This window comes from Pan troglodytes, chromosome 2, assembly GCF_028858775.2.
Source record: "Pan troglodytes isolate AG18354 chromosome 2, NHGRI_mPanTro3-v2.0_pri, whole genome shotgun sequence".
NCBI classification, from domain to species: Eukaryota; Metazoa; Chordata; class Mammalia; order Primates; family Hominidae; genus Pan; species Pan troglodytes.
Window position 1 is genome coordinate 25,539,833 of NC_086015.1, and position 22,897 is coordinate 25,562,729.

Sequence of the window (22,897 nt, forward strand, 5' to 3'; positions counted from 1 at the left end):
TGTTTTGTGTTTTTTTTAGTGAAAGGTTATAAGAAGGTGTGGAAATGTAAACTTTCGCCTAGGGTTACAGGATTGTTTTGAGTTAGGAAAAAGCTGAAGGTTCAAAGAAGTGTTGGAAAAATTCTGGAAATTAATCTTGAAAAAGAGGTTCTCTGTGTGAACATATTGACTAAATTCAAAAAAAGGTATTATGTGGTTTTTCTGCAAATTGAGCATTGAAATACAATCACAAGGTATTCTTAAAATGCTAATCTGGTCTTCGGCAAAATTTATAAAGATTCATGAAAGGTTTTTGCTTCTTTAAAATTTCTGAGTCATCATTTTGGCAAAATAAATAACTTTTTGGCAATCTGGAATTCTATTTCATAATATTAAGTGTTTTAGACCTCGAACATTTAGCAGCCTAACCAAAATCAAACTTCAGTTTCAAAATTGTCTTCCCTGGCACCTGGCTTTGCGAATACTTCAGAGGGCCCCTGAAGTGTCCAGAAAAGAGAGGTAAACAGGATTATTTGACGTGTTCACGTATACAGGATTGCCAAAATGATGTTCAATCTTCCTTAGGTTATATCTTGGTGAATAATGCTAACATATGTTCGAAAATTGTATGGGATTTCTAAAACTCTAATGGCTAAGTATATGCCATCAATCATAATTAAGATTGTTAAGTTATTGTAAACCACAGAGATAACTAAACTTCTTTCCCTGTTGTGTTTCTAACTGTAACTACCCTGGATATTTTGCTATTCACAGACAATTGTTGTCTTGTTTTAATCCTTTTCAAAGATGGTTTAAAATGAGCTATAGAACTTTAACAGGTGCTCTCAAATACAGACTTCTGATAACTTTAGAGATTGTAACATTGGAATAAAGGAAAATGTACAAGACTCATGAAGAGCTGAAATGCTCGTGAATATCAAGCAAAACAAGAGTTTACTAAATGGACTGAACTCAAAGCAGAAGCAACTTTTTTGACTTTTGCCTGGAATATTGCTGATCTATGTTCTGTTTTTCAGAGTCAAGGAAACTTATTTTGAACTATTTAAAGTTTTTTAATAAATAAGGTATACACTCCTGTGATCAAAATTTGGAGCATGTTTGTTTCCCTCTGCCTGGCTCCTCTAGAATTTGGAAACTATGAGTATTCTTATGGCAATATAGTTGTTTGGATGACAGCAATAAAAATCCATTTTTCTTTTGCATTAGAACACAATTGGAAAAAAATTGTTATTTTATCAAGACTTTGACTGGAAGGGTATGCTTCCCTATAAGGAGTCAAGTTCGACTTACAGAGCCGATAAAAGCTCCATGGGAGACTGGCCTGAGACCCTCCTCTACACAGTCCCTAATCAGGGTTCCTGACTTGTGTTCAGTAAAGAATGTCACTTTCTAACAGGTCTAGGAACTCCAAGTTTATCTTGGGACCTCAAGAGGAGAGGATCACCCAGCTCACAGGTTTTTGAGGATGCAAACCCACGGTTGGGCTGGGCTTTAAAAGGTCTTATCTGAGATTCCTTGTGGAACAAACTTCCATCAAAGCCAATCCAAAAGGTCTTTGTAGAAATAATTATTCTTGCTGTACTTTATGCCAATAATCAAGCCAAGTCTATTTTGCAAACTACTCAGTCCTATCATATTTTTTTTTTGTAACAAAATTGAGGACTGGAAAGAGAAATTATGTCCCCAAACTCATCAAACTTACCATACATCTGTCATTAAATTTGAAACTCATTAGTTGTTTTTAAGTTTTTGCCTACATTTTACACTAACCCTGCTTGTTCCTGTGACCCTACCAGCAGTCTCTGGCTGCAGCTCAGAAAGAAGTAACAGGATGAGTAATGTAGGAATCTGGATTGATACTCTAGTTCTGAGCAATTATCCTGCAAATCCTGTCCGGTGATGGAATAAATAGTGTGCCCATCACCCAGCGGTTTCCTTTTGGGAAAGTAAGACCAAGGGAACTAACCAAAGCCAAGCACCATTCACCCAAATCCCAGCAAGCCTAACTATAGCCAGCAGTTAGATGGGTATGTCACAAGACATCCTTTCCTCTCCCTTGTTGGAGGAGGACTCAGTTCCACAGTTTCACCTTAGATTTGGCTTATGATAAGGAGTCCATGCAACCCCCCTGAGACATATTTTTGTCCCAGACTCAATTCCAAGCTTTAGGTCAAAGCTCTAGGAAAGAGAACTGGATCTAAGGGATCCAGAGGCAAACAGAGGTTAAAAGGCACAGCTTAGGTGAGTGTGGCTGATTCCTGCCATTTAAGCCAACCGCAAGCTTCCTGTTTCATGGATAAAGGCCACGTTAATATCCATGGCATAAATGAGGTCTAGGGAACTCCAAAGCTACTGACACTAGGTGGGAAAGAGACATAGGTGAGAGTGGATAATTCCTATTCTCTAGCCCCCCCGCTTCATGGGTTCAAGCCACTTTTGCACTCACGGTGGTGCCTGCCAAAGTCGCTGGAGCTCGTGGATGCAAGGACAGAAGAGGGAAAGTGGGCACTCTTCCCTCTCTGCCCCACATACCCTGGGTATCTGATAGGAAGAGAAGGGAACCAGGGACACTTGCTCCCCTCTTTCTAAATGGGTAGCCATTCATCTTCTGCCTGTGTCCCTTTAGAATGCATGCTGAAACCCTGGGACTCCTTTGAAAAATGCCTTTTTATTCCTTTCTCTTCGGATCCTCTCTTCACTGATATGTAATTGTGTCTCTGTACTATGGGACACTCCCCTCAGATGCAGCCTCCAAACTGGAAAGAGTTAATTTCCCAAACCTTAAACTGGTTGGTTTAGGATTGGGCTCAGGAGAAGGGAACCCAGAAGCCCAACCTGCCAGCAAAAGCATAGTTTTTTAACCAGTCGGGCTTTTGGCCTCCCTCTCCCTGTGCAAACTGGTAAAAGGCCTTGGAATTTTTTAGCTGTCCTTACCCCTCCCCTTGTTTCATTTAAATACATGTTTTCTAATAACCCAGTTTGTCTGTTCTTGCCTTCAGGGCATCAAACTCCAAACAGTCATTCAACCAGAGCCTCTGACTGACGATAGCCCCTTCTGCTGGGACCCCTTAGGCCTCTAGGGAAGCTCTGACTGCCGCTTCCCCAAAATAGCGCCTCCTGTTAGCAGAAAGCAGTTAAGATCAGTCTTCGTTCTTATTCTAAGGGCAGTTAGATGTACTTTTTGTTTTGTTTTGTTTTGTTTTTGAGACAAGAGTCTCGCTCTGTCTCCCAGGCTGGAGTGCAATGGTGTGATCTCAGCTCACTGCAACCTCTGCCTTCCAGGTTCAAGCGATTCTCCTGCCTCAGCCTCCCGAGTAGCTGGGACTACAGGCACCCGCCACCATGCCCGGCTAATTTTTGTATTTTTAGTAGAAACGGGGCTTCACCATATTGGTCAGGCTGGTCTTCTGACCTCAGGTGATCCACCCCCCTTGGCCTCGCAAAGTGCTGGGATTACAGGTGTGAGCCAATGCACCCCGCCACACGTACTTCTTTAGAGGGAGGAATGAGACAGCCAGGTGGGAGGGGGTCCCTGGAGAAACTCCAACCAGCCTGTCCACTGAGCTGTAACCTCGGGAAGTTTGTAGTGGGGAGGAGCCTGGCCCCTCCTCTTCCCGTGTGAAACCTGGGATTAGAAGGGTGGTGGGAAGCGCTCTAACAGGGGACTCTGGCCTTGCAGAGGATCCCCATTTCTCTTTTCACCCAATAAAACCCTGCTTTACTCACCCTTTACGCCATTTGGGAGCCTAAATTTTCGTGGCGGTGATATGGACAAGAACCCAGTCTTTAACTGAACTAGGGGAATATGCTGCAACACCAGCACACCTGGCTAATACTGTTTCTACCTTCATTTCCTTGTCACAGCAATAAGGAAAAATGTTTCTGGTTTTGAGTGCTTCTTTCATTTATTCATGCAACATTGATATCTAAGATTTTTAGAGCCTTCCTAGCATTAATGGCTTCTTGCCTCATTTTCTGGGAACCCATGGAAAACTTTTAGTTTGTTTAATTGGAAATATAGCTCTTGATTCACTACTGCATTTTATCTTCCTCCTCATATTCTGTGCTTCCAGTTTTACCCATGCTTAATCCTCTTCTCAAACTCTTTGCATTTAATGAAATAGACTCTCAACACAGATTCTCCTGTTCCCTTCAATACTTACGGTATTAGTAATGTCCTTTAAGTGGCTCTCAATTTTTAAATATGTTTCTATATCCCAGCAATTCCTGAACATGCTACTGATATCCACCTTGAATAACTTCTGTATTGTGTGCAGAACTTAAGTGACTGATGGTCTTAGTAGAAAACTATCAGCTGATGTCAAGGCAAGTCTCAAAATAAATTTCTCCTAGGGCATGTCCCCTGATATCATACATAAAAACATTATGTTAGGGAACTTAAGAGCCCTATTTCTTGTCCACCTAGCTGTTTGAGTAGCCTATTGCCCTTGAAAAAGTCAACTAAATATTTTGGTCTTTGGTTTCTCAACCTATACAATGTACAAATAGCATCACTACGGTTTGTATGATTTTATATCAAATACAAAACAATTTATGAGTTGTTCATAATACTCTATAGAAACATAAATATCCCCCTGTTTATTAGAGGTTATGAATGTATCTACTGGTCACATGTAAAGTCAACTTTGCCTTTTTAGATATTCAAGGTCAGATTTTCCATGTCTAAGAGAAGTTGATAGAAAAAATGAATATTATTACTTTGTAAAGAAACCCAGATAAAGACAAACTTTTAATAAAGATTTCTCCTTTCTTAGTCTCTTCCTCATTTCATCCCCAGATGAAACTCTGGAGGATCAAAGCCTGATTCAAAGAGTCCTGAAATGACCTAATATTGGGATTTTATTTTTAAAAGCCTGCCAAAGAAGCACACTGCTTAGGTAGATTCCCGTGCTCTTGGCTGGCCCATTTTCTCTTGAAATCCCTAGCAGCTAAACCCAGTATTTTTTGCTCTGTCCTTCTGTTCAGGTTTTGTTATCTGAGAATTCCTGACAGAGTTGGGGGTTCCACTTAAGAGTTAGGAACTAGCAAGGTTGTGAGATAAAATGTGTCCCAAATGCTAACTCAGAGTATAAGCCCTTCAAAAAAGAGCTCCCAGTCACTTGTTTCAAACATAGTGACAACCTATAGGCCATCACCACACTCTCCAGAGCCAGCTTTTCACACAGGGTTGACCTGACAGCCCAAGTGAAACTCATCAGGTTCTCAGATGTGTCTCTTCTTTCACACAAGCCGAATGGCCCTGTCAAAGGACAGCTTTTGAAGAAGAAAAAGGACCCAGTGGGAAGGCCATGGTGCTCAGGCCAAAGCTCAAATAACTCTGCGACTCTTGGAGACTAACACAGGACACTCTCTTATGAAAGAGATGTTTCAAAGCTGCCTGAAAATGTAATTTATAAGTGTGTCCCTCAGAAGATCCTTTGGGATGCAGCGGCAACAACATACTTAAAGAGGTTGATAGCTTTTAATAGATGCAGTTTTGACAGGGACAATTTGTCCCTGCATTTTTTAAAAGGAAATCTTTAGAAAATTACAACTGAGGCCCTCAAAATGGAATTTATAATTTGAAAGAGCTGAATCCTAACCACTAGACCACGAGGGACCATCAAAATGTATAATTTGAGACAAAATATGCAGCTTAAAAACGTAATAGATGCAATAATTCTCTTTTCCTTTATAAAATTCAAGCATGCTTATAAAGAAAATTTGGAAAGTAAAGAAGTAAAAGCATAGTTGACCCCAATACAACCATTATTGGTTTTTGTTTTTCCCACGGCTAAACAGCATTTCCTTTAAACATCAATCCTGTGAATAATACTGATAAGTATTAAGATATATTAAGACATGATTTTAAGAAATTTTAATTATCTAATTTGGTCACTGGAAGCCTAATTTGGTTACTAGGGAGGAAAAAATACTCCTATCAACATCATCATTATATTGACACACTGGTAATGGATGTTAAGACTAAGAGATATGAATTAAATTCAGACACACAGCTTAGTTTTACTACATTTTTATGTTCTAAAATGTGGAAAAATTATATATATATTTTTTAGACAGAGTCTCACTCTGTTGCCCTGGCTGGAGTGCAGTGGTGTGATCTTGGCTTACTGCAACCTCCGCCTGCCAGGTTCAAGTGATTCTCCCGCCTCAGCCTCCTTAGTAGCTGGGATTACAGGCGTGTGCCACCATGCCCAACTAATTTTTGCATTTTTAACAGAGACAGAGTTTCACCATGTTGGTCAGGCTGGTCTCGAACTCCTGACCTCGTGATCCACCTGCCCCTGCCTCCCAAAGCGCTGGGATTACAGTCGTGCGCCACCACTCCCAGCTGATCTCTATTTTATAATACCATTAGAAAATATATCAATATATTGTAATGATACCAATGATCCCCTTTTGGAGGGCTATCAGGCCTCCAAGCAATGTTATGCTCTCATGAGGTTTCTTCCCTTCTGATTTATTAAACAGTTCCCCAACATAATGAATGCTTGACAGTCCTGAATCATTAAGGACATGTTGTTACTTTATTATAGTTCAATAATATGAATTTCTGTTTACACTTTTGACATGTTTATGCTTGAATTGTTGCGTGTGTCTGAATATGAGTAACACCATGTAAGAGAACTCATGAGTTCTTATGAGTGAGTTCTAGCTGCTGAATGGCTTTCCATAGCAGCTGTAACTCCTTCCAGTTAGTTCCATAAGGAAAGAAACCTTCAGGTCTTCTCTCTAGGACAGGCTGACTAAGCAGGAAACACATAGATCTTCCTCCATGCCATTGTAGTAACAACCATTGAAACTTCAGAATGGACTTGCTGCCCTCCCGTGACCAGATGAAGCACAAACAGCAGAGACATGAACATTGTCCTTAGCCAGCTAATGACCACATGGCCTTGTACAAATCTATACTCTCTACATCTCAGCTTTTGCATGTGAAATTAGGAGTATGTCTCTTCTACCTCTGAAGTTTTATGAAATTCTGTTGTTAGGAAGTTAACTGTAGTAACACTTAGATGCTACAATCTTATATATCCTTAGTTTGGAATTTGAGATCTTATTTCCTATTCTATAGTGAATCATTGAGTATCCATTCTCTACTTCACTTAATAAGCTTACATCTTGTTGGCCCTGATGTATTCTTTCAAAGGCACATTACTAATTTGCCTAGGTCACATGGTAATTTATGCTTATTTTAAGATGCTGATAAAATAATTGGACAAATTACAACCCTTCAGTCTTTAATTGGAAGGTTTCCGCATAACCCCATGTATGTTTCATATGAATGTCAGGAGATTTGTCAGGAAAAAACCTACACCAGGAAAAGGTAATCTGATTAAAAATGCAAGCAATATTAATTTATGACATTTTAAAAGTTATCTGCAGGGCCAAAAATAAACTGTACTATAAAGGAAACAGTTATGGCAAAATATCAAATGACACAGTTTATGATAGGAAGGGTTAAAAAAATATATAAAAGTTTAGAGGGAAAGGAAATTGAATTTTCATGATACAAAGATGCAAAGAACTACAAGCTATTATTTTCATTGGATGGGGAAGAAGCTTTGAAATGTAAAAAGGTTCATAAGGCAAAACTACTTTCCTATGTGATAGAGGATTCAACCAAGCATACAACTGAATTACAATGTTATTTTTCTAGAAAGATTCTAGGTTTAAAAATGGAAACAGAAAGATAAATTCCAGATTTACCTGGAAACAACAAAAGGGCTGTCGCATTGGGCTTAGAAAGCCTTTTCTTGAGTTTAAAATGATCTAATATGTATGTATATTTTGATTTTGGTTATTCTTTAAATAGAGATAATTTTCTTACATATGGATCAGTTGATAAATCCAATCAATCTTGGCATTCAGTGTCTAAATATTTTGTAAAATTGGTACTTATGGACATGGCTGGTCAATAAGTAAACACATTTAACATTTCCAGTACATGAGTTTCTTTTATTCACATATAACGATACAAAGACATTTCTTAAATTTCTAAGAGAGTTTCTACTCTTGTATTTCAATTCTGCAATGATTGTTTGGTTTGTAAAACATAACTTAAAGGTTGGTATGTCATTTATAAAAACATTAGATCTTCTATTGAAAAATAAAACTACAGTGTTTAAAATTTGCACTGAATAGTGAATGATATTCAAGGCTGAAAACAATAGAAAGTATAAGGGCAATTAATTATGTGTGTCAGCTTATATAGACCAAAGAAACTGCAATGAGTTATTATCTGATATGGTCATGAAATTCAGTTCAAACCTAAGTCAAACATTCAAATAAAATGGCGGTATCTGTGGTAGACAGAATAATGGCTTCCTAATGCTGTTTAAATCATAGTCCCAGGAAAATATGAATATGTTACATTACATGACAAAGGGGAATTAGGTTAGCAGATAAAAATAAAGTTGTTAATCAGCTGACTTTAAAATAAGGAAATTATCCTGAATTACCCAGGTTGGCCCTTTGTGGTCACAAGGGTCTGTGAATGTGGAAGAGGGAGGCAGAAGAGTGAGGCAATGATTACACGTGAGACAAATTGAGATGGCCCTTGCTTTTTTTGAAGATGAAATGGGGTCTGGCCCTTGCTGTTTTTGAAGATGAAATGGGGTCACAAGTCAAGGAATGCAGGCAACTTCTAGAAGCTGAAAAAGGCAAGCAACTGGATTCTCCCCTGGAACCTGCAGAAATAACATGAGCCTGTAGAAAGAACATAACCTTGCAGACAACCTGACTTTATCCTAGTGAGACCCATTTCAGACTTCTCACCTTCAGAATGGTAAAGTAATAGACATATCTCAGAAATATTGCAATTTGGTTCCAGATGACCACAGTAAAGCAAGTATCACAGTAATGTTAGTCATGTGAATTTTCTCATTTTGCAATGCATATAAAAGTTGTTTATACCATACTTTATTAACTGTGCAATAATATTATGTCTAAAAATACAATGTATATACTTTAATTTTAAAATATGCTATTGCTGAAAAATGCTAACAACGTGAACCTTCAGCAAGACATAATGTTTTTGCTGGTGGAGGGTCTTGCCTCAGTGTAGATAGCTATTGGCTGATCATAGTGTTGGTGGTTTCAGGTTGAGATAGATGTGGCAATTTCTGAAAATAAGACAACAGTGAAGTTTGTTACATCTAGAACTCTTTTCACAAAATATTTCTCTGTAGCATAAAATGCTGTTTGATAGCATTTTATACACTCTAGTACTGCTTTCAAAATTGGAGTCAATCCTCCCAAAGCCTGCCACTGCTCTGTCAATTAGGTTTATATAATACTCTAAATTCTTTGTTGTCATTTCAACAGCGTTCACAGCATCTTCATCAGCAGTAGATTCCATCTCAAGAAACGACTTCCTTAGCTCATTCAAAAGAAGCATCTCCTCCGTGAAAGGAGGAGGTTATCTGAGATTTCATCAATTCAATCACAGCTTCAAACTCTACTTTTAATTATACTTCTCTTGCTATTTCCACAATATCTACATTTATTTCTTTCACTGGAGTTTTGAAACCCTCAAAGTCATCCATGAAGACTGGAAGAAACTTCTTTTAAATTCCTGTTAACGTGGATATTTTGACTTCCTCCCATGAGTTACAAATGTTCTTAATGGCATCTAGAATGGTGAATTTTTTCCAGAAGGTTTTCAATTTACTTGGGCAACATCCATCAGAGGAATCACTATCTATGGTAGCTATAGCCTTAAAAATATATTTCTTAAATAATAAGAGTGGGAAGTCAAAATTATGTCTTTGTCCATGGGCTGCACAGTGAATGTAGTGTTAGCAGGCATAAAAACAACATGAATCTTCTTGAACATCTCTATCAGAGCTCTCGGGTGATGAGGTACATTGTCAATGAACAGTAATATTTTGAAAGAAATCTTTTTTTCTGAGCAATAAATCTCAAGAGTGGGCTTAAAATATTCAGTAAACCGTGATGTAAACAGATGTACTATCATCCAGCCTTCTTGTTGCATTTGTAGACCACAGGCAGAGATGATTTAGTGAAATTCTTAAGGGCCCTAGGATTTTTGGAATAGTCAGCACTAGCTTGAATTTAGACACTAACTTCATTAGCTCCTACCAAGAGAGTAAGCCTGTCCCTTTGAAGCATTAAAGCCAGACATTGACTTCTCTCTCTAGCTAGGTAAGTCCTAGATAGCATAATCTTCCAATAGAATGCTCTTTGGTTTATGCTTAAAATCTGTTGGGTAGTGTAGCCATCTTTATCAGCGGCCTTAACTGGATCTTCTGGATCACTTGCTGCAGCTCCTACACCAGCACTTGCAGCTTCACCATGCACGTTTATGTTATGGAGAGGACTTCTTTCTTTAAACCTCATGAACCAACCACTTCCAGCTTCAGACATTTTTTTCTCACCTCTGTTAGCCTTCATAGAATTAAAGAGAGTTAGGGCCTTCCTCTGGATTAGGCTCTGATTTAAGGAAATGGTATGGCTGGTTTGATTTTTCTATTCAAACCACTAGCACTTTCTCCATATCAAACATAAGGCTCTTTTGCTTTCATATCATTCATGTGTTTACTAGAGTAGTACATCTAATTACCTTCAAGAACTTTTATTTTACAGTCACAACTTAGCTAACCGCTTGGCACAAGAAGCCTAGCTTTCAGCCTAACTCTTCTTTTGACATGTTTTCCTCACTAAGGTTAATCATTTCTGGTTTTTGATGTAAATGAAAAGATGTGTGACTCTTTCTTTCACTTGAACACATACAGGCAATTGTAGTTTTTTTTTTTTTTTTTTTAATTCTGGGGTACATGTGCAGAACGTGCATGTTTGTTACATAGGTATACATGTGCTATGGTGGTTTGCTGCACCCATCAACCTGTCATCTACATTAGGTATTTCTCCTAATGCTATCCCTCCCCTAGCCTTCTGACCCTTCAACAGGCCCTGGTGTGTGATATTCCCTTCCCTGTGTCCATGTGTTCTCATTGTTCAGCTCCCACTTATGAGAACATGTGGTGTTTGGTTTTCTGTTCTTCTGTTAGTTTGCTGAGAATGGTGGTTTCCAGCTTCATCCATGTCCCTGCAAAGGACATGAATTCATCCCTTTTTATGGCTGCATAGTATTCCATGGTGTATACGTGCCACATTTTCTTTAACCAGTCTATCATTGATGGGCATTTGGGTTGGTTCCAAGTCTTTGCTATTGTGAATAGTGCCGCAGTAAACATGCGTGTGCTTGTGTCTTTATAGTAGAATGATTTATAATCCTTGGGGTGTATACCCAGTAATAAGATTGCTGGGTCATATGGTATTTCTGGTTCTAGATCTTTGAGGAATCACCACACTGTCTTCACAATGGTTGAACTAATTTACACTTGCACCAACAGTGTAAAAGCATTCCTATTTCTCTACATCCTCTTCAGCATGTGTCATTTCCTGACTTTTTAATGCTTGCCATTCTAACTGGTGTGAGATGGTATCTCATTGTGGTTTTGATTTGCATTTCTCTAGTGACCAGTGATGATGAGCTTTTTTTCCATGTTTGTTGACTGCATAAATGTCTTCTCTTAAGAAGTGTCTGTTCATATCCTTTGCCCACTTTTTGATGTTTTTTTTTTGTTTTTTGTAAATTTAAGTTCTTTGTAGATTCTGGGTATTAGCCCTTTATCAGATGGATAGATTGCAAAAATATTTTCCCATTCTGTAGGCTGCCTGTTCACTCTGATGATAGTTTCTTTTGCTGTGCAGAAGCTCTTTAGCTTAATTAGATCTCATTTGTCTATTTTGGCTTTTGTTGCCATTGCTTTTGGTGTTTTAGTCATGAAGTCTTTGCCCATGCTTATGTCTTGAATGGTATTGCCTAGGTTTTCTTCTAGGGTTTTTATGGTTTTAGGTCTTACATTTAAGTCTTTAATCCATTGTGAGTTAATTTTTGTATAAGGTGTAAGGAAGAGGGCCAATTTCAGTTTTCTGCATATGGTTAGCCAGTTTTCTCAACACCATTTATTAAATAGGGAAGCCTTTCCCCATTGCTTATTTTTGTCGGGTTTGTCAAAGATCAAATGGTTGTAGATGTGTGATATTATTTCTGAGGCTTCTGTTCTCTTCCATTGATCTATATATCTGTTTTGGTACCAATACCATGCTGTTTTGGTTACTGTATCCTTGTAGTATAGTTAGAAGCCAGGTAGCATGATAACCTCCAGCTTTGTTCTGTTTGCTTAGGATTGTCTTGGCTAATTCTGTGAAGAGAGTCAATGGTAGCTTGATGGGAATAGCATTGAATCTATCAGTTACTTTGGGCAGTATGGCCATTTTCACGATACCGATTCTTCCTATCCGTGAGCATGGAATGTTTTTCCATTTGTGTCCTCTCTTATTTCCTTGAGCAGTGGTTTGTAGTTATCATTGAAAAGGTCCTTCACATCCCATGTAAGTTGTATTCCTAGGTATTTTATTCTCTTTGTAGCAATTATGAGCAGGAGTTTACTCATGATTTGGCCCTCTGTCTGTTATTGGTGTATAGGAATGCTTGTGATTTTGGCACATTGATTTTGTCTTCTGAGACTTTGCTGAAGTTTTTATCAGTGTAAGGAGATTTTGGGCTGAGACAATTGGGTTATCTAAATATACAATCATGTCATCTGCAAACAGACAAGTTGACTTCCCCTTTTCCTAATTGAATACCCTTTATTTCTTTCTCTTGCCTGATCCCCTGGCCAGAACTTCCGATGCTATGTTGAATAGGAGTGGTGAGAGAGGGCATCCTTGTCTTGTGCTAGTTTTCAAAGGGAATGCTTCCAGTTTTTGCCCATTCAGTGTGATACTGGCTGTGGGTTTGTCATAATAGCTCTTATTATTTCAAGGTAGGTTCCGTCAATACATAATTTATTGAGAGTTTTCAGCATGAAGGGGTTTTGAATTTTGTTGAAGGCTTTTTCTGCATCTATTGAGATAATCATCTGGTTTTTGTCATTGGTTCTGTTTATGTGATAGGTTACTTATATTTATTTGCATATGTTGAACCAGCCATGCATCCCAGGGATGAAGCTGACTTGATCTTGGTGGATAAGCTTTTTGATATGCTGCTGGATTAGTTTTGCCAGTATTTTATTGAGGATTTTTGCATTGATGTTCATCAGGGATATTGGCCTGAAATTTTATTTTTTTGTCGTGTCTCTGCCAGGTTTTAGTATCACGATGATGCTGGCCTCATAAAATAAGTTAGGGAGGATTCCCTTTTTCTGTTCCTTGGAATAGTTTCAGAAGGAAACCACTTCCTCTTTGTACCTCTGGTAGAATTCGTCTGTGAGTCCATCTGGTCCTGGAATTTTTTTGGTTGGTAGGCTATTAATTACTGCCTCAATTTCAGAACTTGTTATTGGGATTTGACTTCTTCCTGGTTTAGACTTGGGAGGGTGTATGGGTCCAGGAATTTATCCATTTCTTCTAGATTTTCTAGTTTATTTGCATAGAGGTGTTTATAGTATTCTCTGATGGTAGTTTGTATTTCTGTGGGATCAGTGGTGATACCCCTTTATCATTTTTTAGTGTGTCTATTTTATTCTTCTCCCTTTTCTTTATTAGTCTGGCTAGCAGTCTATTTTGCTGATCTTTTCAAAAAATCAGCTCCTGGATTCATTGATTTTTTTTTTTTTTTGAAGGGTTTTTCATGTCTCTATCTCCTTCAGTTCTGCTCTGATCTTAGTTATTTCTCATCTTCTGCTAGCTTTTAATTTGTTTGCTCTTGCTTCTCTAGTTCTTTTAATTGTGATGTTAGGGTGTCGATTTTAGATCTTTCTTGCTTTCTCTTGTGGGCATCTAGTGCTATAAATTTCCCTCTACATGCTGCTTTAAGTGTGTCCCAGAGATTCTGGTACATTGTGTCTTTTTTCTCATTGGTTTCAAAGAACTTATTTATTTCTGCCTTCATTTCGTTATTCACCCAGTAGTCATTCAGGAGCAGGTTGTTCAGTTTCCATGTCGTTGTGCAGTTTTGAGTCAGTTTCTTAATCCTGACTTCCAATTTAATTGCACTGTGTTCTGAGAGAATGTTATGATTTCCATTCTTTTGCATTTGCTGAGTAGTGTTTTACTTCCAATTATGTGATCAATTTTAGAATAAGAGCAATGAGTTGCTGAGAAGAATGTATATTCTGTTGGTTTGGGGTGGAGAGTTCTGTAGATGTCTATTGGGTCCGCTTGGCCCAGAGCTGAGTTCTGAATACCTTTGTTAATTTTCTGTCTCATTGATCTAATATTGATAGTGCAGTGTTAAAGTCTCCCACTATTATTGTGTGGGAATCTAAGTCTCTTTGTAGGTCTCTGAGAACTTGATTTATGAATCTGGATGCTCCTTTATTGGGTGTATATATATTTCGGATAGTTAGCATATATATTTAGGATAGTTAGCTCTTCTTGTTGTATTGATCCCTTTGCCATTATGTAATGTCCTTCTTTGTTGTTTGATCTTTGTTGGTTTAAAGTCTGTTTTATCAGATACTAGGATTGCAACCCCTGCTTTTTTTTTTTTTGCTGTCCATTTGCTTAGTAAATATTCCTCCTACCCTTTATTTTGAGCCTATGCGTGTTTTTAAACATGAGAGTCTCCTGAATACAGCACACTGATGGTTCTTGACTCTCTATCCAATTTGCCAGTCTGTGTCTTTTAATTGGGGCATCTAGTCCTTTTACATTTAAGGTTAATATTGTTATGTGTGAATTTGATCCTCTCATTATGATGCCAGTTGGTTATTTTGTCTTAGTTGATGCAGTTTCCTCATAGTGTCGATGGTCTTTACAATTTGGTATGTTTTTGCAGTGGCTGGTACCGGTTTTACCTTTCCATATTTAGTGCTTTCTTCAGGAGCTCTTGTAAGGCAGGCCAGGTGGTGACAAAATCTCTTTTGCTTGTCTGTAAAGGATTTTATTTCTCCTTCACTTACAAAGCTTAGTTTGCCTGGATAGGAAATTCTGAGTTGAACATTCTTTTCTTTAAGAATGTTGAATATTGACCCCCACTCTCTTCTGGCTTGTAGGGTTTCTGCAGAGAGAACCATGGTTAGTCTGATGGGCCTCCCTTTGTGGGTAACCCAACCTTCCTCCCTGTCTGCCCTTCACATTTTTTCCTTCATTTCAACCTTGGTGAATCTGATGATTATGTGTCTTGGGGTTGCTCTTCTCGAGGAGTATCTTTGTGGTGGTCTCTGTATTTCCTGAATTACAATGTTGGCCTGTCTTGCTAGGTTGGGGAAGTTCTCCTGGATAATATCCTGAAGAGTGTTTTTGAACTTGGTTCCATTCTCCCTGTCACTTTGAGGTACACCAATCAAACGTAGGTTTGGTCTTTTCACATATTCCCATATTTCTTGGAGGCTTTGTTTGTTTCTTTTCATTCATTTTTCTCTAATCTTGTCTTCACGCTGTATTTAAGTTGATCTTCAAGCTCTGATATCCTTTCTTCCGCTTGATCAATTCGGCTATTGATACTTGTGTATGCCTCACGAAGTTCTCGTGCTGTGTTTTTCAGCTCCATCACGTCATTTATGTTCTTCTCTAAACTGGTTATTCTAGTTAGCAATTTGTCTAATGTTTTTTCAAGGTTCTTAGCTTCCTTGCATTGGTTTAGAACATGTTTCTTTGGCTCAGAGGAGTTTGTTATTACCCACCTTCTGAAGCCTACTTCTGTCAATTCGTCAAACTCATTGTGCATCCTGTTTTGTTCTCTTACTGGCGAGGAGTTGTGATCCTTTGGAGGAGAAGAGGCGTTCTGGTTTTTGGAATTTTCAGCCTTTTTGGGCTGGTTTCTCCCCATCTTCGTGGATTCATCTATCTTTGGTCTTTGATGTAGGTGACCTTCGGATGGGGTCTGTCAGTGGACATCCTTTTTGTTGATGTTGATGTTAGTCATTTCTGTTAGTTTTTCTTCTAATAGGCCCCTCTGCTGCAGGTTTGCTGGAGGTCCACTCCAGACCCTGTTTGCCTGGGTATCACCAGCAGAGGCTGCAGAACAGCAAAGATTGCTGCCTGTTCTTTCCTCTGGAAGCTTTGTCCCAGAGGGCTACCTGCCAGATGCCAGCGAGAGCTCTCCTGTATGAGGTGCCGGTCGGCCCCTACTGGGAGGTGTCTCCCAATCAGGAGACATGGGGGTCAGGGACCCACTTGAGGAGGCAGTCTGACCCTTAGCAGAGCTCGAACGCTGTGCTGGGAGATCCGCTGCTCTCTTCAGAGTCATCAGGCAGGGAACATTGACATCTGCTGAAGCTGCGCCTATAGCTGCCTCTTTCCCCAGGTGCTCTGTCCCAGGGAGTTGTTGGGGGTATTATCTATAAGCCCCTGACTGGGGCTGCTGCCTTTTTTTTCAGAGATGCCCTGCCCAGGGAGGAGGAATCTAGAGAGACAGTCTGGCCACAGGGGCCTTGCTGAGCTTCAGTGGGCTCCGCTCAGTTCGATCTTCCTGGTGGCTTTGTTTACACTGTGAGGGTATACCTCCTACTCAAGCTTCAGCAATGGTGGACACCCCTCCCCCAACCAAGCTGGAGCATCCCAGGTTGACCTCAGACTGCCATGGTGACAGCGCGAATTTCAAGCTCGTGGATCTTAGCCTGCTGGGCTCTGGGGGGGTGGGACCCCCGAGCCAGACCACTTGGTTCTCTGACTTCAGCCCCTTTCCGGGGGAGTGAATGGTTCTGTCTTGCTGGTGTTCCAGAAGCCACTGGGGTATGAAAAAGAAAACTCCTTCACGTAGCTTGGTGTCTGTCCAAACAGCCACCCAGTTTTGTCCTGGAAACTTAGGGCCCTGGTGGTGTAGGTACCCTAGGGAATATCCTGGTCTGCAGGTTGCAAAGACCATGGGAAAAGCACAGTATCTGGGCCGGAGTGCACAATTCCTCATGGCACAGTCCCTCACAGCTTCCCTTGGCTAGGAGAGGGAGCTCCCCAACCCCTTGTGCTTCCCAGGTAAGGTGACATCCCACCCTGCTTCTGCTCGCCCTCTGTGGGCAGCACCCACTGTCCAACCAGTCCCAATGAGATGAACTGGGTACCTCAGTTGGAAATGCAGAAATCGCCTGCCTTCTGTGTTGATCTCACTGGGAGCTGCAGACTGGAGCTGTTTCTATTCGGCCAGCTTGCCAGCAACTGGCCATTGTAGGGTTTTAAATTGGCCTAATTTCAGTGTTGTGTCTCAGGAAATAGGAAGGCCCAAAGAGAGGGTGGGAGATTGGGGAATGTCCAGATGGTGGAACAATCAGAACACACACAACGTTTATTAATTAAATTTACCATCTTATATGGGTGGAATTCACAGTGCCCCAAAACAATCACAATAGTAACATCAAAGGTCACAGATCACCATAACAGATATAGTAAAAATAGAAAAGTTCGAAATATTGAAAGAAGAACCAAAATGTGATGCAGAGACACAAAGTGAGCTGAGATATGCCTGCATATTTGTGTTGTTTCAGGCCACTGAGTTTGTGGTGATTTATTTTAGCAGCAATAGAAGACTAATACAGTAATCATCTGGTAAATGGTCAAGCCTGCAATTGTTTAATTATGACCCAAAGTGATTAGTCCATATCTCCAAATACCTTGGCCATGTTCCTTTCACGACATGCCACACAGACCTGAAAGCAAAGTTGTGAGAATGAGAAGCCAGTTGTCCCTAATAAATACATATTGATGCCCATTCTACTTTGAAACTTCAGTAACAAAATAAATTGCTACTCCCTCACCATGGAAATGAAATAAGAATACATTTTTGAAAAGCATGTCCATATTCCATGTGTTATGTCATATCAATTTATATTATTGTTAAAAATTATATATAAAAATGTGTATGTGTTTTCTAAAGCATGTCTGACAATATTTCTAAAGTGTCCAATCATGAATTTGACATCAATCTACAGAATTAGAAACACTCCAAAAATAGAACCACTGTCTGGAAATGGTAAGCGACTCATCACTGGGAATAATCAAGCAAAAGACCTTGCCTGGATGTAAGAGGTGAAATTCTTGCGCTTAGTAGGAGATTGGGTTCAGTGACCTTGAAATTTCTTTCTAATTCCTAGTTTAAAAGAAGTGTCCTTAATAAAGAGAATATTGACAGTGAAATCATAGGCAGGAGGAGATATTTTAAGTAGTCTCATTTAATATAAGAAGCTGACAACATGGCTCCTGGGAGACTTTTAAATCATCTGATCAGTTTCTAAGTGAAATATAAATACAGTTTAGGAAAAGAGGAACTAAAAAGCCACTGAAAATAATAATTATAAAACTATATAATTGTTTGCTGAGTGTTTAAAAATGATCAAAGTTGAAGCTATTGAGTTTAGAACTCCTATTTATGTATTAAGAGGACTTTTTTACAACAGCTTGAAGATATTATTACAGTCATCACTTAAGAATACTTTATTGTTAATAAATTAAGCAATTCTGTGGTAAAGTTCTATCACTCAAAGTGCTCAGCATTAAAAAACAAAAAATTCCTTCACATAAAATATTATATGTTTGGTATATTCTTTTTGGTTTTTAGCAGCAAATACCACTTAAGTGCTGGTATGGTCTGATTATTTGTATAGCTGGAAAATTCATATGTTGAGATTCTGACCCCCAAGTTGATGGTAGTAGCAGGTGGAACCTTTTGGGAGATGATTAAGTCATGAGGGCGGAGCCCTTGTGAATGAGATTGGTGCCCTTATAAAATAGCTTCAAGGGAGCTCCTTTATCCCTTCCACCATGTGAAAATACAGTGAAAATATGCCATGTGGGAACCAGAAAGCAGGCCCTTACCAGACAGTGAATTTGTCAGCACCTTGATCTTGGACTTCTCAGCCTCCGGAACTGTGAGAAATAAATTTCTGTTGTTTATAATCTACTCAGTTTATGGTACTTTGTTTTAGCTGGCCAAATGGACTAAAGTGTTGTGCAGGCAATCCACTCTTCTCTTTTTTAAGTCAATGGATATTATAAAATTACCTGATGATTGCATTAGTAAGTATGAGTTCTTAAGACGAAAGCAAAATAAAATGTAATGTTCTCTTCAAAGAGGAATAAACTATTTTGTTTATGCCTCATCTATTTCCTATACTCAATTATCTTGCATCCTATCTTCATCAGCAGAGCATCTAAGAGTCCTACTTGACTGGAGAGGTTAAATACTGGAAGGCTTAACATTCTCCAGAATTCAGATCTGTTTGGTCATCTCCACACAGTGTATCAACTTAGGACGAGAAAATGGTACCTCGATAGGATGGAGCCTTCTATTTGCCTAGAGTGTGAATGCTCTCCAATTCCTACTCCTTCTAAACCAATGTTGCCTGTCTCTTCTGGAACTCTCAGGATTTAACTTCATATCAAAGCAGGTTTAGCGGGGAAGAGAAGACATACATTTTTTTTTCCCATTGGCCACAGATCAAAATTAATATCACTGTGTTGGATCCAGAGTCCACCCTAGTCCTTAGAAATGGTAGAAAAGGTGTGAATAACTCCCTGAATAACTTGTGAACCACCAGTCAGGTCCACAAATGTTTCCCTCCTACATGTTCTCCACTGAAGTCTTTTGGGGCTTGAGTGGTTCTAGGACTGTAGGACCCCTGTTAAAATACCAATACTCCTAGGACAACTTGAGTGCTTTAGCACAAATATAATTAAGGACATAGCGGTAATATGGAATTTGAGGCCTCCATTCCAGGCAAAAAAAGTTTATAAACTCAAAATCTTGATCTTAAAATATGATTTGGTACCTATCTTATTTCAGAGTGTAACCTATTAAAAGTTCCATTGGTCGAAAGTTTTATTGTTCCCAAAGGCAAAGTGTATTATCTACTTGTACCATTCCCAAAAGACTAACAAATAAATAAATAAATAAAAATATTAAACTGCAAGTATTTAAGCTTGTTTACATGTGAATTTTCTGTAGTAAACAACCAAACATAACATAATAAACTCCAAAATTAAAGCACATAGTGAGTTAAAATGTTATCGTTGAATTTTGACATGCTCAGTTACTGGAGAAAATGTCTTAAGAAATCTTTTCTCCTGCAAGATTAGAACAGCAAAATGTATTTTTTTTTTGAGTGAACACTAAATGATAAACTTACATCAGAATTAAATCTCAACTGGCAAATGTTGCATGATATGATTTGCTTTCTTCGGTGGGGAAGAGGAACCCCGAATGTATGGTTTATTACAGCTTTCTGAATCGGGTCCATCTGTAATGAGAAAAAAGAAATACAACAAATAGAAATAAAGCTTGTCAGTTCCATTGGAATTTTGCCTATTTCATTAAAGAACCAATCTGTACAGCTTCAATCTACTGCTCACATTATAAAGAACCTTTTTATTCTAAGAAACAACATTTTTACTTTCTTGGAAAATAGATAACATTAAGCCCAAAGCTCAGTATGATAAGGAAATGATAGATTTACCCATTAGAGTCTGCATACTAACTGTTTTTCTCATTTAAAAGCAACAATTGTCTCAGTTTAATAACCCTTAAATATAATTAAAGATTTATCAAAATTCAAGTTATTGCTAATGCCAGCAATCTAACACAGAAGTATGTCTATACCATTGCCCAAAAATGGATTTCAAAATAGACTGGTCAGCTGGAAAGCCATGAAAATAAATTATACACCATTATCCAACATGAACCTTATGCTATGTTTGGTATCTTTTAGACTCTATAATATACAAATCCTGCTTTCCAATAATTGAAACATATGGACATGTTAATTAAGTCATTCAGCAATCACTTGTTGACCATCTAGTATAGAATGTTAACCTGTGGACTTATTGGGGGGTGCCAAGGGATTTGGGGCCAGATACCAGTTATCTCCCTCCATTTTATTTCCAGGACAGGACAAACAACAAGAAAAACATAATGTCAGCAATCCAGCTCTGATAAAGTTTAATGTCCCTTCACCAGGCTTTATCCTATGGTTGCTCTGGCTGGAGTGCAGTGGTGAGATCATAGCTCACTGTAGGCTCAAACTCTTGGGTTCAAGCAGCCCTCCCACTTGAGCCTCCCAAGTAGCTGGGAGTACAGGCTTGAGCCACCACACCCAGCCCTTGATCTTAATTCTTTCATGTAACTTCTTTCACTATCCTTGTCTATTAAAGTTGTGATGAAGCTTAAATGTGATAATTCATGAAATTTACTTAGGATAGTCAGTCTGGGCACATTAAATAGATGCTGGCTATTTATTATTATATGTTCTGTGTTGTAGCACATGTGAAGATCAAGGTTAATATCAGCCTCAAACACTATACTCATTGTTGGCACATTTCCCATTTTTCAAATGATGAGATAAAAGGACTTATAAGTAAGTCTTCATAATAGATTGAGATAGATCAGAAATTATTTGATACACTCAAAAGTGCTCAGAATGTGTCAGAAATGACTCTCTAATATTCACCTTCTGTGACATATTATAGTTCATTAATTCCCCTAAACAAGCCATTGATCAATTTCATCTCCTTTTGTGTTTCTCAGGTCACTGGAATCAGTTAATTCACAGGCTATCTTCACTGGAAGGAAGGAGAAAGTTTCTGACTTCTTTGTATTCACAACTCCTATTAGGTTGTCTAGGTACTGTTAACATACGGTTCTGAATAATAACAATAGTAACAATAAAAATAGTAGCAGTTAGCATTTATTATAATGCTTTCCATAGGCTAATCACTGGACTAGGTGATTTACATGGTTACAGTGATAAAGGAGTAGAACTCATGGGCGTAATCATTTTTCTTTTCCACCTTCCCTTTAAATTTATTATCTAACATTAACCCTTGCCCAAATCCTGGATGAAGCTCAGCCTCTCCTCATTGTTTTTCTGGTCACTTTTAGGTATTAACAAATTATAGGCCAGGCACGATAGCTCATGCCTATAATCCCAGCACTTTGGGAAGGCCGAGGTGGGTGGATCACTTGAGGTCAGGAGTTGTTGGAGACCAGCCTGGCCAGCATGGTGAAACCTTGTCTTTACTAACAAAGTACAAAAAAATTAGCCAGGCATGGTGGCAGGTGCCTGTAATCCCAGGTATTCGGGAGGCTGAGGCAGGAGAATCGCTTGAACCCGGATTGCAGTGAGCTGAGATCATGCCACTTCATTCCAGCGTGGGTGACAGAGTGAGACTCTGTCTCAAAAAACAAATTATAGGATCACCTCTCTCCTTTACTAGTGAATTCTATAATATTTTCTTTTTATCTGATTTTATTTAGGTATTGTATAATTTACATACAATAAAAATCACCAGTATTAAGTGTACAAGTGAAATGTGACAAATGCATAGAGTGAGGATAATTGTCACACAGACCTTTTCCACTATCTGGACAAGTTCCCTCTTACCCCTCTGTGGTCATTCTCTGCCTCCTCCTCCCAGACCCTGAAACCACTGGCCTGCTTTCTATGTATTTTTCCATTTCTGTCTCAGTATTTTGCCATTTCACATAAATGTTATCATAGAGTATGTGGTGATTTGTGTCTGGAATCTATCATTCAATACAATGGTGCTCAGATTCATCCATGTTGTTACATGTATCAGCAGCTTGTTCCTTTTTATTGCTCAGTAGTATTCCTTTGTAAGGATGCACTACATGTATTTATCCATTTGCCATTGATGAACATTTCATTATTTTCAGTACATTCTTTGATCTTTTCAAGTCTGAATATGCAACCTAAGATCATTCCTAAAATCAGTTAAGTGTCTTAATCCAAACATTAAAACTTAATTTAAAATTACAGTATCTCTTCCTCAGGTTGGGCCTGCTGTAGAATAGCGGTATGAAGGGCCACAGGACATAGTACAGGATTCTTCTCTACATATACTGCCAAGTCCCTCACCCCAGCTAAGCTTCTAAACCTTCCTCAATCTTATTTCC

At 38.8% G+C, this 22,897-nt stretch overlaps 1 protein-coding gene across 1 annotated transcript in view; it reads right to left on the minus strand.

Annotated features, from left to right (window-relative positions):
- Nucleotides 1-22,897, minus strand: part of ZNF385D (zinc finger protein 385D) — a gene marked incomplete in the record, with an annotated part of 956,631 nt that overhangs the window by 122,648 nt on the left and 811,086 nt on the right. The window contains 1 exon segment of the mRNA NM_001302426.1: nt 20,115-20,225. Coding sequence (NP_001289355.1) covers nt 20,115-20,225 — 111 coding nt within the window.